General features: G+C 40.6%; 1 protein-coding gene across 3 annotated transcripts in view; it reads right to left on the bottom strand.

Moving 5' to 3' along the window:
* Nucleotides 1-7987: 7987 nt before the first annotated feature.
* Nucleotides 7988-20187, bottom strand: part of BICD1 (BICD cargo adaptor 1) — a 209332-nt gene continuing 197132 nt past the window's right edge. For 2 of the 3 annotated variants that reach the window (XM_075210315.1, XM_075210318.1), the window contains one exon: nucleotides 7988-13076. In XM_075210315.1, coding sequence (XP_075066416.1) covers nucleotides 13066-13076 — 11 coding nt within the window. In that variant the 3' untranslated portion in view covers nucleotides 7988-13065. Of the gene's footprint in view, nucleotides 13077-19636; nucleotides 19710-20187 lie in introns of all 3 variants that reach the window. The other variant, XM_075210316.1, reaches the window with a different exon arrangement.

Raw genomic sequence — 20187 nt, 5'->3', positions numbered from 1 at the left:
TTCCCTTGGATTTATGTGTATTATTTTTGCATACAACTAAATAAGTATTTTTGTCCTGACCTAAATACTTATTACGTTTTTTTGACCCAACTACTTCTAAGACAGGACTGCTCTGTAATTATTTTGGAGGGGTGCCTTGAAAAAATTGTGGAGACTCTAAGGGTGCCGCGAACTGCAAAAGTTTGAGAACCACTGGATTAGAGGGTTTTATACCTTTGGCGAAAGTACAACAGATAGCAATATTTACTTATACCATACTGACCTCTGCTGGACATCTTCTGCAACAATGTGTGAGAGGTACAGGAGGGAATTACACAGACAGAAACATCAGCTGGTTCTGAAATGGACAAGTACTCTTTACAGTCCTTAGGAGGGAACTTAGGCAAATTACTGTGTATTTAGGTGGTGTTACAAACCCACCCCTCCCCCAAGAGGCTGTGTTTATTTGAAACCCAAAAAAAACATACATTTATTTTTTATTTAAATTGCATTCACTTTGTGTGTCTTGAAATACTGTATGCAAATGTGAATATTTGCACTGTAGGGCTCGTTTGCACAGGACCATAGCTCAGTTCACCCAATCAGTCACCTGCATTTATTGTGTAACTTGCTCTAGACCACAGGTTGCTCTGGGTCAGTGCAAATATTTTGCCTAGAATGCAACGTTAGTAAATCCGCACACCTGAGTGTAGTCTGCTCTCATGTCGTGTTAATAAAGTGAACTTGTCACCATCAATTTACATATGTTTTGTAAGTTTATTTTATGGAGTTTTTCAAAGGCGGTTGTTATGGTTATAACCACGGAATATACCAGTATATAGAGGTATTCTGTTGTGGAACTACAAATACCTGCATGCCCGGCCAGCCAGATATCTTCCTGGATTCCACTGTTACCAGTTTGTGGGTTTTGCATCTTTGATACCTGCAAAGAGATCTGTCAGCACTACTGCACCCAACCTGTCATAGCTGTCCAGCAAATAGAATGAAGATGTGTTGTAAATGCTTCTCCTGAATTGATCTGTTGCCTAGTCAGGACGGTGCCGTCTTTCCCATTCGACACAATGTGCAGGTGCCCGGGGGCCCTGCAGCCCAGGGGGGCCCGTCAGAGGCAGCTAAAAAAAAAAAACAACCTGAAAAAAAAAAAAAGAAGAAAAGACTTACCTGGCGATCCGGCTCCCTCCCTGGTCTCATTACTCCATGCGGCGCTCGCAGTGCATGTCGGGCGTTACGTCATCACGCCCGCCCGACATCCATTGCGGAGCGAGACGGAGGAAGAGACCAGGGAGGGAGCCAGATCGCCAGCTGACCGCAAGGTAAGTATTTTCTTTGTTGTTAAGAGGGCCCTGAGTCAGGAGCCACTTTCTCTCTATACGGAGCATGAGTTGTCTATGCTGGAGTAGACAGCTCTATCCTATCCCTGTTATCAGCTGTGCTATGCTGATTAGATCATTTGTTCTCGCCTGTTACTAGCCCTGAACTGGTCTGCTAAAAAATGTAAAAGAGCGCTGTCAGAAACTAAATTATTATAACGATTTAAAGTAGATCTGTCACCTGCTCACTTCCCCCACCTGTCCTCTCTATCACTCACTTTGCCACCCTTGGCTCCTACCCTTCTGTAACTGTGCATGAAATCCTCTCTCTTCTCTCCTCCTCTTCTTCTACAACCTGTCCTCTCGATCCTGTCCCCTCCAAGTTCCTCCACTCCCTCTCTTCCAATGCCTGTTGTCACTTTGCTCACCTTTTAAACCTCTCTCTCCACTGGTATCTTCCCCTTGGCCTTCAAGCACGCTCTCATCTCCCCTATTCTCAGAAACCCTCCCTTGACCCATCCTCTCTCTCCAAATATTGCCCTGTATCTCTGCTTCCCTTTACTTCTAAAGTTCTCGAACGACTTGTCTTCAATCATCTCAACCACTTTCTCTCTTCCCACTCTTTTTTTGTCCCTCTCCAGTCTGGCTTCTGTCCCTTTCACTGACCTGAAACTGCCCTCACTAAAGTAACAAATATCTTGCTCTCAGCTAAGTCCAACGGTCACTTTTCCTTTCTTGTACTCCTCCACCTCTATGTTGCTTTTGACGCAGTCGATCATTCTCTTTTCCTCCATAGGTATTCGCGAAACAGCTTTCTCCTGGTTTGTCTCCTACCTCTCTGGTTGCTCTTTTAGTGTGTCTGCTTATGACTCTTCCTCCCCTCTTACTATTGGAGTCCCACAAGGCTCTGTCCTTGACCCTCTGCTCTTCTCTCTCTACACCACCTCTCCCGGTGAAGTCATTCAATCATTTGGCCTCCAATACCACCTCTATGCTGATGATATGCAAATCTATCTTTCCTTCCTAACCCAGGTATCTAGCTGTGTTTCTGTTGTCACTACCTGGATGTCACAGCGCTTCCTGAAACTTAACATCTCCAAATCCGAGATCATCATCATTCCTCCTGCCAATGTTGTTATCCCTCCCAATATCTCCTTCTTGGTCCCTCTTTCTCCTGTCACCCAAGCCCGCTGCCTTTGAGTCAATTTTACCCCTCATATCCACTAAAACCTGCCACTTCCTCCTCCGTAACATCACCAAAATCCATCCTTTCCTCTAACAGGCAGCAACAAAAATTCTGGTCCATTCACTCATTTATCTTCTCGACTATTGCAACCCTCTTCTCACTGGCCTTCCTGACTCTCACATTTCTGACCTTCAAACCATACAGAAGTTTGCTTCTTCCACTTCTTTTCTGCATAAATCCCTTCATTGGCTCCCTATCCATTTCAGAATTCAGTTCAAGCTCCTTACCCTCTGTGACGATTATTTACTATTGTTATTTTCCCTTACTATTCAGATATGACAATGTATATTGTATGTAACCTTGTAACGTAATCTCAACGTGTGCTTTGCTAAATGACATGAGTCTGAACCTATGCAAGTATCAATAATCCCATAATAAATACTTAATGGTGGCAGGAAATGTGTATTCATAGCTAAGTGCTTAGTGCTAAGTGCTTAGCATAGCTAAGCCACCATCAAACTTCTCTCCCTCACCTCCTCCTTAGGCCTCTCCCAGTGGACCTCCACCCCCACCCACCGTCTCGGTCACTCACTTGACCTTGTCTTCTCTCATCTCTGCGACCTTTCTGATTTCTCCAACTCTCCCTTCCCACTCTCTGACCATCATCTGCTCTCTTTCACTCTGTCCTCTTCCCCTGCTCCTCCCCCACCAAAAGCTACCCTCACCAGACGCAACCTTGAAGCGATCGACCCCATCTCCTTCTCCTCCTCTCTTGATTCTCTCCTTTCCCCCATTCCCTCCCTGGCCTGCCCTGACCAAGCGTCCTGTCTCTACAACCACTCCCTAACTACTGCCCTGGATGCTGTCGCCCCAGCCTCTCCCATTCGCCGACGCCGCCTCATTCCCCAACCTTGGCACTCCAAACTCACCCGCTTTCTCCAAAAATGCTCTCACACTGCAGAACGCATCTGGAGGAAATCTCGCTCCCTGGCCGACTTCCTCCACTTTAAATTTATTCTCTCCTCATTCTGCTCCTCCCTCTCCCTCGCCAAACAAACCTTCTTCAAGTCCCTCATCTCCTCTCAGTCCTCTAATACCCGCTGCCTTTTTGACACCTTCAACTCCCTCCTCTCTCCCCCTCCTCCTCCGGTCCCGCTGTCCCTCTCTGCTGCTGACTTCGCCACTTTTTTCTCTTCTAAAATTGAAGCCATCAGACTTAACATCTCTGCTTCTAAACCCTCACCAGCTGTCCTCATCGCTCCACCCCCATCCAACAATCAACTCTGGTGCTCCTTCTGCCCCACATCAGGCGAAGAAGTCCGCTCCCTTATTCTTTCCTCTCCACCCTCCACCTGTCCTCTCGACCCCATCCCCTCCAACCTCCTTCGCTCTCTCTCTCCCACTGCCTGCTCCTACCTGGCACACCTTTTTAACCTATCACTCTCCTCTGGTGTAGTACCCTCCTCATTTAAACACGCTCTTATCTCTCCGATCCTCAAAAAACCCAATCTTGACCCCACCTCTGTCGCCAACTACCGCCCCATCTCACTTCTCCCCTACGCCTCCAAACTTCTTGAGCGGATAGTCTGCTGTCGCCTCACCAAATATCTCTCGGACAATTCCCTCCTTGACCCTCTCCAATCTGGATACCGTTCCCTCCACTCCACTGAAACTGCCCTGGCCAAAGTTACCAACGACCTCCTTTCAGCCAAATCTAAGGGTCACTTCTCCTTACTCATCCTCCTTGACCTCTCCGCGGCCTTTGACACTGTGGACCATCCCCTCCTTCTGCAAACTCTTCTCTCTCTCGGCCTCTCCGGTTCCGTCCATGCCTGGTTCTGCTCCTACCTCGCTAACGGCACCTTCTCTGTCTCCATGTCTGGCTCTTCCTCCACCCCCTCCCCACTCCCAGTAGGCATCCCCCAGGGCTCTGTCCTCGGCCCTTTACTCTTTTCGCTATACACTTCCTCCCTTGGTGCGCTCATCTCCTCCTTTGGTCTTCAGTATCACCTGTATGCTGACGACATTCAACTCTACATCTCTTCTCCTGATCTCTCTTCCTACCTTATCTCTCGCGTATCTGACTGCCTCTCTGCCATCTCCTCCTGGATGTCCTCCCGCTCTCTCAAAATTAACATCTCCAAAACTGAATTCGTTGTCTTTCCTCCCCCCAAACTCCCCTCCCACCACAACCTCTCTATCGTGGTTAACAACACCACCATCTCCTCTGTTACCCAACTCCGTTGTCTGGGTGTCACCCTTGATTCCTCTCTCTCTTTTGCCCCCATGTCCAATCCCTTGCCCAAGCCAGTAGACTCCAACTTCGCAATATAGCCCGCATCCGACCCTTCCTCTAACAAGACGCCACCAAAACCATCATCCATGCACTCATCATCTCCCGCCTCGACTACTGCAACCTTCTCCTCACTGGCCTCCCCCTCTCTCATCTCGCCCCCCTCCGCTCTGTACTCAATGCGGCTGCATGACTCATCTTTCTCTCACGCTGCTCCTCCTCTGCTTCCCCTCTCTGCCTTGCCCTACACTGGCTCCCCATCCCCTACAGAATCCTCTTCAAACTCCTTACCGCCCCTTACAAAGCTCTCTCCCAGTCTACTGCCCCCTACATCTCCAACCTCCTCACCATTCACACTCCTGCCCGATCCCTGCGCTCTGCCACTGACCATCGCCTCTCTTCCACTCTCATTACCACTTCCCACTCCAGAATCCAAGACTTCTCCCGAGCTGCCCCCCTACACTGGAATGACCTCCCTCGCTCCATCCGTCTCGCTCCCAAGCTGTGCTCCGTCAAACGAGCACTTAAAACTCACCTGTTCCTTAAAGCCTACCAATCATCCACCTAACCCCTCACCTACTCTGCTCGCTCTTCCCTCTCTCCCCTGGTATCACCGCTCCCTCTTGTGTCTGTTTCGTCCACCCTCCCTTAGGATATAAGCTCGTTTGAGCAGGGCACTTCTTCCCTCGTGTCTCCATACCTGTTCTTCTGCTCCGTCCTTACTCCATTTGTCTGTCCCGGAGTTTCTGAAGCACTGGTACTTTGTGTTTACTGTTCTGTACTGTTTAACCCTGTATGGTTTACTGTTTGTACTATGTACGGCGCTGCGGACACCTTGTGGCGCCTAACAAATAAATGATAATAATAATAATAATAATAAGTGACTAAGGTGATGCCAGTCACGGCCAGCTGTTCAGATTGCTGTATCTGGGACAGACTGGGCATTCGTGACACCCTCACCTACAAAGCCCTTACCAACGTTTCTCCTCCTTACATCTCTGGCCTTGTCTTGAGGTACATACCTACCCGACCACTCTGCTCTGCCTCTGACCTCTGCCTCAAATCACCTCTCATTACCTCCTCCCATGCTCGCCTGCAAGACTTCTGCCGTGCTGCCTCTAATCTTTGGAAAGCCCTACCCCATCTAACTCGGCACTCCCCCAACCTTCAGTTCTTCAAACGCTCACTCAAAACTCACCTTTTCAAGCTCTCCTATCCTACCACCTCCTAACCATTCTATCCATCGCCTCCTCTTCCTCGCCTGCCATCTCCATCTTCTCCCAGTTGGTCCTACTGTCTCTCACCATCATTCCATCTAGAGTGTAAGCTCTCGTGGGCAGGGTCCTCTCTACCTATTGTCCACATCTGTCCACTGTCCGACTCCCTTGTACGTCTTGTCATATGTTTTGCTGCACTCTGTGTGAGCCCCCATAGCATTACTCAAACTCATCTGTGCTACTTATATGATTTACCTCATCTATTTGTTACTTGCTTCTGTATCAGGTACTACGGAATCTGTGGTGCCTTATAAATAAATAAATAAGTAATAATAATAAATAATTGTTGAGAAAATTATAGCTATACCAAGGATGCCAAAGCACACGCATTACAGCTAGCATAATGCATGACATGCATAAAAACGTATTAATTATACCCCGAACACAGAAAATTGGGTCTGTGATGTTTATCAAGGTAAACGAGAAAAGTAAAAGCTGGTTATTATTCAATGCTCTGTGTGTACACCTATACTGTACGAACAATTTGTTTAGTTGCTGAGAACAAGAAAGAGACGACCTACTAATATTGAAAGCTACTCATATACCTCCCAACATTTCAGTCCTTGGGGGGGTGCAGGGGTTGTGGCCATGTCAAGACAGGGCGTGACCACATCACAATGGGGGCGTGGTCACATCGTGTGGGGAGTGGGCCACTCCCCTAGAGGGCTGCCTAGCACTGTAAAGTGCTAGACTGCCTATTAAATATCTCCTTTCCCCCACCATTCCCACCCGCAGGACAAACATGTCCCCGACTGGACAGAGCCCTGAAATCTGGACAGCAGAGATGTATGCTACTCTGTGTATGCGAGTATTCTAGATTACACAGAATGGACAGTGTATATCCTATTTTACCCCAACTTTTATTTTTTACATACCATGCAGAAGGCAGATATGTGGTTGACAGCGTGATGTATATCCGGACTTCAATGTGTGACACCTTTCTAGTTGGATTTGAAAAAAGTAGGATATTAGTTATATGCTTTAAGAATATTAAGTAAATAAGAAACTGTTTAGGTATCCCACTTCAAGGGATTCTGTTTTAGCTAATTAATATGGGCAGCCCGGTGGCGTAGTGGTTAGCACATCTGCCTTACAGCACTGGGGTCATGAGTTCAATTCCCAACCATGGCCTTATCTGTGTGGAGTTTGTATGTTCTCCCCGTGTTTGCATGGGTTTCCTCCGGGTGCTCTGGTTTCCTCCCAAACTACAAAAACATACTGGTAGGTGAATTGGCTGCTAACAAAATTGATCATTAGTCTGTCTGTCTGTGTATGTGTGTATGTGTATTTTAGGGAATTTAGACTGTAAGCTCCAATGGGGCAGGGACTGATGTGAATAAGTTCTCTGTACAGTGCTATGGAATTAGTGGCACTATATAAATAAATGATGATGATGATGATGATGAATAGTAGTGAACATTTCCAATGCTTACACACTACACTCTATGGCAGTGATTTTAAACTATTAGTGTAGTGTTTACCCAGCCAATAATCCCTCCATAAAATCCAATGCCAATTTTTTCACTTTAAGTATTTTTAAGTACTAAACACCCAAAGTTCAATAGAACAGGGGTAAATTGGAGCTGGTGCCCATAGCAGCCAATCAGATTCTAGCTATAATTTTCTAGACTGTACTAGATAAATTTTAGCTATAATCCGATTGGTTGCTATACTTTTCTCTTTTAAGGTTTAATAAATCTACCCTAAGTTCTTTAGAACACAGACCACACTTCACACCCAAGCCGAGTTGGTGAAAATACATATCTGTATAACTGAGGGTACAGCTCAGATCTTGTGTTACACTTCACCAAAAACTTTTAATCCATTGTCGTTTACCACTATAACTCGCAATTGTTCAATGTGCACACATGCTTATCCATTCTTATAAAACAGCGTTTCATTGAAGACTCACACATTTGAAAATGTTTTGTTTCACTTTTATTATTCACCCTCCCCCATTCCAATGGCAGTTAAAACTGCTGATTTAATTTATTTGTGATCAAAATTTCACTCTTTGCCACATCCTGCAAACAGTGTAAATGAAAACAAAATTTAAACAAAGAAATAAACAGTTCAAAATGAAACAACATAACAAAAATAAAACATTTTGTATAGCAGGCTTGCTAATTGTTAACATTGTGTACAGAGGGGTTATTACAAGTAGTAGTGCCTATATCGGCAATTAGAGAGATATTTTTTAAACTTCATTAATTTAATAGCAGTGAAGTTAAATGAGGTATCATGGAACTAATATAATCAATATTTAATACAATTCCAAGTAGTACAATTGACAAGAGGAATGCTGATTGTTTCTTTATCTGAAAACTTGGGGTACTGAGACAAAAATACTCATAATTAATATCAATTACCATGTTTGTTGTACTAGTTATTAAACAAATTCAAACACATTGAGAAATTCTAATTAAAAAATAAATTTAAAATCACTAAAATTTAAATTAAAAAAACAAAAAAAGAACATTTTAGAAATTGGTCTCTTTATAAAAAAATGGCTATAAATTATAAATAATATTTAATAACAAAATAACAAACAACAGAACAGAAACTAAACAAAAGAAATCATAATAATATTGAAACAATAAAGGTTAAAGCATAAAAATATGACTGCAAAAGTCTCTTTGGACTACCATTGTTGCAGGTCAAAATATTACAAATTAATTATTGTATGAACAAGATATTACTAGATGATTAATTCTGAAATCGTACTGCAGTAGAATAAAACGTAAAATAAATAGCCCCACATATAAACTGTGTTGTAATCCTATTTCAAATAAAATATTTTATCCTATCAAACCAAGGTAGAAAAAACATGAACATAAATAAAAGTTAAATTGATCTGCAGGATTATTAGTGGTGGAGAGAAATGTTTCCGCATATAGATGTTTAAGTGGAAATCGTTTGCTGTTATTATAAAGAATGTAGAAAAAAGAATTAATTTATGTTGCTGTCTTTAAGCCCATTTTGATAAATAGATAATGATTAAACTCAAATAATATATTCAAAATAAAATGATGAGTTTTAGAAACAAACCCCAATATTCAATGTAGGGTCTTTTGGAGACATTGTATTAAGGAAAATGCATCCAACTTAAATAATGTGTTATGCAATGAAATAAATGACAGCAATAAAATATTATTCACTATTTAAAATTAATTACCAGTGAAGTTTTATTAATAATAAATAAAATAATTTTCAAATTGTGCTGTTGCCACATTTAAAATTTGTTCATTATTTTGGGGCAAGTTATGTAATATTCCTGGGAAAGCTACGTACAGAAATGTGATTTAAAGGATATTCTAACTAACCACAAAGTGTGCATCATCATTATAATTATCATCACAAAAAAAAATCTATCACAACCGCACAGCACATGAATCAATGTATTTGTGCTGCAAAACAACTGAACCAAATAAGTCAATTTTGAAGTTGATTTTTCAAAGTTGATTTATCTTGACATATAGTCATTTTGATAAATTTGGCGCAGTTCTCCCTTTTTGCAGCCTGAAGACATTTTTCAAGTTAATACCGGACTTCTTTCTAGAAACCAATTCACACTTCAATAGCTCTTAATGTAGTTTCAAGTATGCTTAAATATTCCTACATTTATTATTTATTTAACACCTTCAACAACTTCATCTTGCAACAGCATTCAACAATTATGATCAGGGGATCAGCATCTTGCAATGTTTAACAATGCAGGTGTATGTTTGATTAATCTAGTACTTGATGGGAATGCCCATGTATAATAATATATATAAACTGTTCCCATAGAAAACCTAACACAATGGTAATATAATGACAATGATGAAAAAAAAGGGAAAAATTAAGTGTGACGTAAGTTAATAATAGCTACAATTTTTATTTTTTTCTTATTTGGCTATAATTCTCCCTGAAGAAATAATAAATTATTTACAATCTAAGCTGTCAATATCCAGTCTATTCTCTCCTCTGATGCAAAGTTATTTTCCTTCCAGATCGATCTGCCCTTGACAATCATTTTCATGAAGGAGGCAAGAAAGAGAAATGTTACCAACTGCTGAGGGGGATTCAACACTGGCTCATGACCAGGTCTATTGTAAGTTTTACTTCTTTAAAAAATATTATTTTATTATGAAAATGTTTTCTATAGGAAAAGTTGAATAGATGGACTGGAGAGAACGTCAATATACAATGCAAGGTAGATGAATCCCTGAATATCCTGATCCTATATCTACTACATAAGGGGAAGTTAATGTTCATTATTGTACCATATTGCTAAGTCACGAGGGCGGACCGCACGGTCCGCACCGGATCACAACTTTATCTGAAATAAAAAGTAAAAAAAAAAAAAAAGCTCCTGAAATGTTTTCATATATAATGGTGAGTATAGCTTTTATTCAAGTCATCCTCAGTGATCCTTTTAACTGTCATTAATATTTGTTTGTTAATTTTCTTTTTATTAATTAGAGTTTAGTCGAAATATTAAGTATATTTACTTTCTCTATATTTCCCCATATGCAAGTAGAAAGAGGATCAGAAAAAGTTTAAATGGTAAATTGAACACACACACACACACACGTTTTTCATAGCAATTAACCTGTTATTGACAAGTGCTTTGGTTAGATATACGTTTAGAAGCTGTTATAGCGGCTTTCCACCTTCGGGTGACTTTAATCTGTACACGCTGTCTTGTGGCTTTTACTAAACGCATTGTTTTATCTCCCTGGCTTCTCCCCACCTTGTCTCTGATGAGAAAAAAAGTTGTTTGCTTCTGTTGCCCATGGATACGACACAACACCCCTCTCTGGATACATTTGTAACCAATGCAAAGAGCACAGAAGAGTCGTATGATGTGAGAGGCAACACAAATAAGTAACAGTCTGATAATATAAATAATCGGCTAAAAAGCATTGAAGGAAACCAGAGAGATAAAGCAATGTATTTAGCAAAAGTTACCGGAGGGCATGCACAAACCAATACATTGAAAACATACAAAGGTAGAAACCCGTTTAAAGCAGCAATCATATGATAAGATCAGGAGTGTTTGTTAATACAAATCACTGTGGTTGGCTATACGAAGAATGTTGGTGTTTACCATTTCCCTTGGGTTTTTTTTTCAGGCTGCTATTAATGATTTATGTTGTGAACTACCATGGTAACCACAGTCCCAGGACTCATATTGTGAGCAGAGGTTTTTGAACACCCCCTCTGAGCTTCTGCACACTCCTTCTTCTCCCCCTGTTTGCTGTCACATGGTCTGCTGAAAGCTGTGAGCCTCTGTAGCAAACTGACTGTGTCTAGCAACCATTTTTGTTTGCCAACCAGAGAAATTTTGAAAAGGAGATATTGATTTGCAGAAGGATAATAGCTAAGAAAAATTCAGGCTTAAAATATACTTAACTTGCTATTTAAAGGAACAAAATCTATGTTGGATTGCTGCTTCAAGTACAACTATAGAAATCAAAGTACTCAAAATCGGCTCTTCTGTACCTAATAAGTAACACTGTTCATGCCTCTGTGAGTGTGAGATCACCATTAAAATACAGCATCATAATCCACTATTAGATTGAAAATTAGAGTTATAGAATACAACGGCAATAAATTAATCTCATACATTATGTGTTTAATCATCAGTAATCGCACAAAACTGTACCAAATAGCTACAACCTTTTTTAGTATTAAAAAAATAAATAAATAAAAATAAGAATTAAGTGCATAAACATATCAGTGCATGAACGGAACATGGTAGTATTGACCTCAACCACAACTATTTGTGCAGGCTGCTAACGACCCAATAAAACAGTTCTTGATTTAAAAATAAATCTAAAAGTATCCCTAGCTCTTCGAGAGCAGGGCGAGACAGGGGTGATGTGAATAAAAAGCAAATCTTAGCAGACACAGAAAATGGACCTAGAAGGATTCATCGATTGACTGGTCAATATAACCTGGGATTAGGCAACTGAGACGGATGTATCTAAGAAAGAAATCCTTAAAGGGGAATCCCGCCTTTAGACAGCATTGGTTTATTGGCGTGTACATGCCCATTTACTAAACACAATGCCTTTACATTTCAGGTGTTGATTTTTTTTTGCTCAAAGTTATATAACATCCACTAGGCAGAGTTATTTTCTTTTCCTGCCCTTGAGTATGACACATAATTGTTCTGTGGACACGTTTGTAGCCGTCGCACCTGATTGAAAACGCAATGTGTGGATTTTTCTATTGATAAATGCTGCATTTTTTTTTATCTGTTTGGAACCAAGTTCTAAATCCTGAGCATATACCAATAGACCTATATCTGAGAGACCCGTAATACAGTCCGTCACATTTTTCTTAACATCACCCATTTTATTTAAAATCCTACCAGCATTGATCTAGGCTTTATCCAAGAGCCTGCTCCTTTTGGCTATGGTGCGCCACATTCAAAGAAGAGCAGTCATACTTTGCCTATAACTTAGCCATACAGAGGCCCGATGAATAGTCCTTTTGTAAAAGTGTTTAGAACATTCCATCACGGTGCAAAATTATATATGAACAAAATAAATAGCAAGCTCTTAATGGCAATACAAATAAGAAATAACACAATAAAACCTAATGACTGACACTAAGATAAGTGCATACTTCCAACGCGGGTTCATATATTGGCTTAAGTATCCTGGAACACTGTAGCTCTTGGTAAAGAAAGAGGTAACCATCCTGGATCCCTTCCATGCAGCCAGCGTCTACTATGATAGAGGTCACCATATTATTGCCCTCCCCATAGGCAGATTTCAAGCTTCTCGGGTTCTGTGCTTCTCTTGGTATAAATCTGGACTCTGTACATTAAGAAGGTAAATGTCCTCGCTTCCCCTGGTCTGGAGACCTTAAGGACAGCGTTGGCGACCGGTGACGTCCTCTCACTTAGTCCCATCCTAGTCGAAGTCTAATGGTCTGGGGGTGTTTTGGAGAGACAGTTGAATGGGGCACACTGTTGACTGGAATGTGTTTTTCCTTCTTCGAACGCTAAATTAGGACTAGAAGATAAGAAACAATATTTAAGTCGATCATTTAGTACTATCGGCCTCTAAAACAGCTGACAATTGACAATTTATCTTAAGACACCATTGTTAAATTAACAGTATATACTACATCTTCAGGTCAAAAACAGCTTAAATACAAAAATGCATGATATGAAATCTCTGTCTATAAGTTCAACAAGGCCGTGGAATGGGGGTAAGACCTCCAAGACATTTGACTCGCTCCTATTTTTTTTAAGACAAATAACACATACATATACACTGCATGTATGGAGTATTCACTGGTGTGTCAGGATTAGTATGTGGAAAAGAGTAATCACAATTTAAATGTTAGGAACTGGGAGTGCAATTTAAAGCTGAGAGTATACTGACTGCGATACATTCACAAATATCTCTTCCTAGAATTCTAAAAACCTCCTCTTATTATCTTATTACAAGATATTCTTAGCGCTTATTATTATATTGTGAATTAAACATTATTACAGCTAAAAGATTAAAAATGAATGTTCTTTAGTAAAGTTTAGTAGATTAATCATATATTTAAAAATAGAAGTGTTATTTTAAAGGCTGGTAAACATGAATAAGATAATTTAGAAAGAAGCCCTTATAAGAGGGGTTTAAATGGGTGGTACACTTTTGGACAACTCCTTTATTTAATATCCCCTACCCTCACCCTGTTATCTGAATCCGATAGCCTGTTCATTTTCCAGTACAACACACCATCGAGTGCAACCATAGCTCTTCAACATATTTCTACGGAATTCTGCTGATAGAGCTCTACTGATAGAGCTCTACTGATAGAACTCTACTGATTGATAGAGCTCTACTGATAGAACTCTACTGATTGATAGAGCTCTACTGATAGAGCTCTACTGATAGAACTCTACTGACAGAGCTCTATTGATAGAACTCAACTGATTGATAGAGCTCTACTGATAGAGCTCTACTGATAGAGCTCTACTGATAAAGCTCTACTGATAAAGCTCTACTGATAGAACTCCACTGATAGAGCTCCACTGATAGAGCTCCACTGATAGAACTCTACTGATAGAACTCTACTGATAGAACTCCACTGATAGAGCTCCACTGATAGAGCTCTACTGATAGAGCTCTACTGATAGAGCTCTACTGATAGAACTCCACTGATAGAGCTCTACTGATAGAGCTCTACTGATAGAACTCTACTGATAGAGCTCTACTGATAGAGCTCTACTGATAGAACTCTACTGATAGAGCTCTACTGATAGAGCTCTACTGATAGAACTCCACTGATAGAGCTCTACTGATAGAGCTCTACTGATAGAGCTCCACTGATAGAGCTCTACTGATAGAGCTCTACTGATAGAGCTCCACTGATAGAGCTCCACTGATAGAGCTCTACTGATATAACTCCACTGATAGAGCTCTACTGATAGAACTCCACAGATAGAGCTCTACTGATAGAACTCCACAGATAGAGCTCTACTGATAGAACTCCACTGATAGAACTCTACTGATAGAGCTCTACTGATAGAGCTCTACTGATAGAACTCCACTGATAGAGCTCTACTGATAGAGCTCCACTGATAGTGCTCTACTGATAGAGCTCTACTGATAGAACTCCACTGATAGAGCTCTACTGATAGAACTCCACTGATAGAGCTCCACTGATAGAGCTCTACTGATAGAGCTCTACTGAAGTGGGATGGAGGAAGAAACGATGGAGGAATCATTGTGCATGATGACGTCACAGAGCATAGGGCCCGACCCCACACAACAGAAAATAAAAAAGGAAGGTGAGAGGCGGTAAAAAATTCTCAATTTTCCCAATTCTGGCTCTGGGGTCCCCTTATGAGATATTGTCTATTGATTTGCAATGTCACTTGCAATCAACAGACAATATACCCACTATGCTATAGAAAATAAAAAGAGCCAACACATACTAATGTGCATACAAAAATAAACTAAAAACAAACAAATTAAACAAAAAAAAAAAAGTATAATACATGGCTACTTAATAGCCGGGCAGCCAATCAGGTACGATCTCACAGCACTCAGCCAATCACATAGCATATTAAAATAGCTGAGCTGTGATGGGCTCAGTGCTCTATTAAGCCGAGCTCACCAGTTTAACGCATTGGGCGTCAGGTGATCCTCTGGCGCAGTCTGTACGTTCAATGTTTTTATTTTTCCTTTAGAATTTCAAGATATCAATTGTATTACGGTGGAACAAGATGGAAAGAAGATTTTAGGTTTGTATTAATTATGGAGGCACCTTTTTATTCAACAGGGGCAACATTTTTTTTGAAAGCAACCACAATTATTTAATAATCTTAAAATAGAGGTCTAACATTTAAGAAGATTAAAACAGGTGACAGTAATATTTGCCCTATAATGAATAACTTGGTTTACAAATCACACATTGAAGCCCCTGAAAATCTGAGCTTTGAACAAATCTCCCCCTTAGTCTTCTACAAAAAAGGGATGATTTGTGTGGGATCTGCACAGAAAATGACCCACAATTGTGTTGGAATTTGACCAGCCCAGGAAATGCCAAAATAGGCTCAGCACAGTGGTGAAATATTGTGTGTATATATATATATATATATATATATATATATATATATATGTGTGTGTGTGTGTGTGTATATATACATTATACATTGCAAATGATGAAATGATTCCTAATGTCAATAAGGGGGAAAGAATTTAAGAAAATAATTGTGTCATTTCTGTATAATTGTGTCATGCATTAGTTGCAAAAAGTTATAAAAGGCACATTTTTACAGAGGGTTTTAATTAAACATTTAGCTGCAAGATCAATCAACGTGCACAGTGGCCTAGTGGTTAGCACTTCTGCCTCACAGCACTGGGGTCACAAATTTGATTCCCGACCATGGCCTTATCTGTATGGAGTTTGTATGTTCTCCTTGTGTTTGCCTGGGTTTCCTCCAGGTGCTTTGGTTTCCTCCCACACTCTAAAAACATACTAGTAGGTTAATTGGCTGCTATCAAATTTGACCCTAGTCTCTCTGTCTATGTGTGTATGTTAGGGAATTTAGACTGTAAGCTCCAATGGGGCAGGGACTGATGTGAGTGAGTTCTCTGTACAGCGCTGTGGAATTAGTGGCGCTATATAAATAACTGATGATGAATGTGCTAAGGAGGTCAGCTGCAGGGGCTGTATCAAACAGCATTTCTACCTCCTCCTATATGGTCTCCTCCTTTCTCTGTCTCTCCCCCATCACCTCCATGTGCTGATTAATATTCCACGCAACTGTGCAATTCATTACCTGACTGACCACTAAATTGAGGTAAGGGGGCAATGGTATAAGGGTTCAAATATTACGTTCTAATATTCACTATTAATATAAACCTGGCATTTAAAACAGTTTAATAACAAGGCTCCATCTGCTTTTCAATGCTCTTTCCTGAATATTGCTGCTCTGGCCATTTGTCATTAGAGCGAGCTATTTATACCGTTGTATTATTATCTGCTTTATATCTATATTTGCAAAAAATTCAAACAAAACAACTACTACAATCAGCCAAATCCAGACCTTGAGCCAGTGGACATATTGCAAAGTACTGATTACATTATGTGATTTTAACAGTGATGATAAATCTACAATATCACATAATTCAGAGACATTGAGAGAAGAGTAAGGGTTTTCTTTACCAAAGCTGGTTATACAATCCTGAAATGCATTTTATTTCACAACTCTAAGTATATATTTTTGCAATATGCTGCATTTTTGTCAAGTGTGAGGACTATTCACAATAGATAAATAAACGGAAGGTGAATTAATTGAATGTTTGGGCTCTCTTGTAGAAGACAATAATCCCCACTATGATTTAATCTTTGCAAAGTAATATCATTGACAGGTGAATTAAAATGTTTTTTAGAATACTGCACTGACAGCAGAGTAAGGGAATAGCCTATTACACCTGATAAAGATACAGTAGACTATAATTGGGAGATATTTGTTACTTAAAGGTGCTTATTGAAACTCTACCTCCAGTAAAAACAGAGTTCTGGGTGGCGTTAAAGGAGTTAATTTAGAACAGAAAGCATATTTATATGTAATGGATCCAATAGATTGTAAGCTTGTGAGCAGGGCCTTCTCACCTCTTTGTCTGTTTTACCCAGTTTGTTTATTAGTTTAATATGTTTGTCCCCAATTGTAAAGCGCTACGGAATATGTTGGCGCTATATAAATAAATGATGATGATGATCCACTAAGATCACAGATGGCTCTAAGTGTTCCACGCCGCACTCTTCTCTAAGCTTCCCAGCCAATGCGCCACACCAGGAAACTTCCCATTCACGACCGACACCTTGCAACAGGCCGAGCGCTAAGAGAATGGAGCGCTGCGCGGCATTGAGCCGTCATGGATCCCGGTGAGCAGTACTTTGAAGGTAAGTACAGTATAGTTTAGTTCTCTATATTAACTCCCCCTTGTGTTTGATGTACTGTAACCCATAGCAGCCAATCTATTATTAGCTGTCATTTTTGTAACAATTTAGCATATTTTTGAATATTGCCCCCATCCCATAGATTGTAAGCTTGCGAGCAGAACCTTTTTTTACCTCTCTGTCTGTACTACGCAGTGTTGTTTTATTACTGTGTTTGTCCTCAATGATAAAGCGATGCAGAATTTGCTGGCGTTATATGAATAAATGTTGATGATGATAGAATAGCGGTTTGTACAGTACATGGTATTTAAGCTTTGCAAAAAGCACCATTGTCATCCGGCTCTTACAGAATTGGCTATTTTCTGTATTTTATAACCAATCTAACGTAGCGAATTGTCTTACAGTAGCAGTAGGATAGACTTTGATGTTTTCACCCTGTCCTGTCGGAAATCCAATCCCTTAAATATAGGGACAAAAAATTTAGTCTATGGTTAGTTCCAAAAATCAGAATGTGGGGTGCCTCTACATTGTGGTTAAACAGGCTCACACTGAAATGCTGAGACCACCTGCAACGTTTATATGACATTAAGAATCTTCATTGGAGGGTTACAGAAAACAACTGGGCTCGGTTTGCTATAGCACACATTACAGATTGACCGGGGATGTGGGACGGACTTTTAAAGTAATATGGCAGCATACACTGAGCAACTTCTAAGTAATGTTTTAGTTACAAGGTACAGTTCCCTATCAACGGAGAGACTGGACAGGAGGCACACCTGAATAACTTGTCCTGGGAGAGGATGTAAGCTGCAGGTGACGTCCGTACGATGCCTGGGACAACGTAATCTACCTGGTCCATCAACCATGGCTGCATTGTGACAAATGTTGCGATGCAACCAGGGCTTTCCTACCCCGTTAACTTGTAAACAAGTTAATGAGGTAGGAAAGTTGAATTTTGTATCCGTATGTCTCCCATCACCCATTTAGATAGTAAGCTCTGAAGCCAATGTCTCTATACTGTTTCTTTTTCTTACTGCACTTGGTACAATTCTGTGTTTGATTTCTCCCTCTTGTAAGAGGCTGCACACACTGTGTAGCGCTATATGATAGGAATAATGAACCCCCTACTGCAGAGGTGCCCAAACTCCGACCTCAAGAGCCACCAACAGTTCATGTTTTCAGGATTTCTTTAATCATGCACATGTGAGTAAATATAGTGTCCAGGGTTAGTAATTATTGCACTTGTTTCTACATACACTATCCTTGCACCTCTCGAGCTCTGGGTTTGAGCACCTCTGTCCTACTGTAAAATATAAGTATATTAAAATACCAAGGAGTTGTGTTACCATATGCACAAGACTGGAGGTTGAGTACATTAGTACAGGTCATGCAGCTCCACAGTGACTCCTAATATCCTTTATATCTTACAGTACTTTATTTTTTAGATTACACCGTTATTAATTTGAAACAAAACAAGTTATTTGTATGTCTTGGTCCTTATATCCTGGTGTATTTTGCGTTTACTGCCAGTTATATATCCCAAAAACAGAATATATTGTGGGTTACACGAATCACGGCTCACCAAATATAAGGTTATATTTTATAGGAGTGACATCACTGCTCACCAAATACAACGTGCATGACGTTCAGCTCTCCCAACTATACAACATGCAGCAGGATTCGGGCACTTTCAGTGACTGGGGACCTCTGTGAGACCACGTGAGATCCACAGAATGAGGATGTGGTCACAGCCGTTTCCCGATTGGACAAGTGCCTCAACCATCTATGGGAAGCTGTGTTGCATTTTTACCCAGTCGTCGGGTCCATTGACGGAATCTTTTGGACGCTACCCAGCGGAACCTCCAACTCACGGAAAATGCCAGGAGCCTTTTACTCTGGACAAATAATTGTCTGGGGTCCTGGTAGAGGGACGGACGCCCAGCAATGCACCATTTACAATTTGTGAGGGTGAATTAACCTTTAGAATCCAGATTAGGAAAGTTAGCACAGAACATGGAATGGAGTCTCTTAGTAGGGGGGGTGGTTACCATTATAAGAATAACACAGAGGGGAAAATAAGATCATCCACTAAAATGCTGGCGGACTTTGCATGCAATGAGACTGGAGAAAGAGACAGAAAAGAGGGTTATCAGCACGTTACCTGGCGGTCAGGGAGTTTAGCCTCTGGGTTAGTTGTGAGTAGAGCGGCGCTGAGGCAGCAGACTGCTGACAATCTACAAGAAACTGATAAATTAGACATATATACAAAGTGATGACACAGTCCATGCTTAAACAGAGAAGGAAAAGACACAGAGAATAGCACTGTTATAAGTCACTTCTGTTAGAGAGGCTTTATGTTTTGGGAAGGACCTTGAGATTATGTTTAACAAACTTATATATTGGAAGTGGAAAATATACTCAGGCTGAATTGAGACAGAAGCAGTAACTTTTAAGTGTATTTCAAATGCGAATGTACAAAGTTTACACAAAATAGCACAAAAACATATAACATATAAAAACACACAACAAACATTTTGCTAAGTGTATTATTTTATTTAGTACAAGTTATGTGTGAGGGGTTTCTGCCATTTTTTAGAAATATGAGGGCAGAATGGATCACTTTCAGGGATGAGTTTAGTTCTTGTCCTAGGTTGGTAGGTCGTAATTAGGCTGCTTGGTCTAATGTTAAGTCTTTGGTATTCATGCTTTAAT

This window comes from Mixophyes fleayi, chromosome 4 (genome assembly GCF_038048845.1).
Source record: "Mixophyes fleayi isolate aMixFle1 chromosome 4, aMixFle1.hap1, whole genome shotgun sequence".
Lineage (NCBI taxonomy): Eukaryota > Metazoa > Chordata > Amphibia > Anura > Limnodynastidae > Mixophyes > Mixophyes fleayi.
The sequence above is the reverse complement of the archived record's forward strand: the minus strand, read 5'-3'. Positions and strand labels throughout refer to the sequence as shown.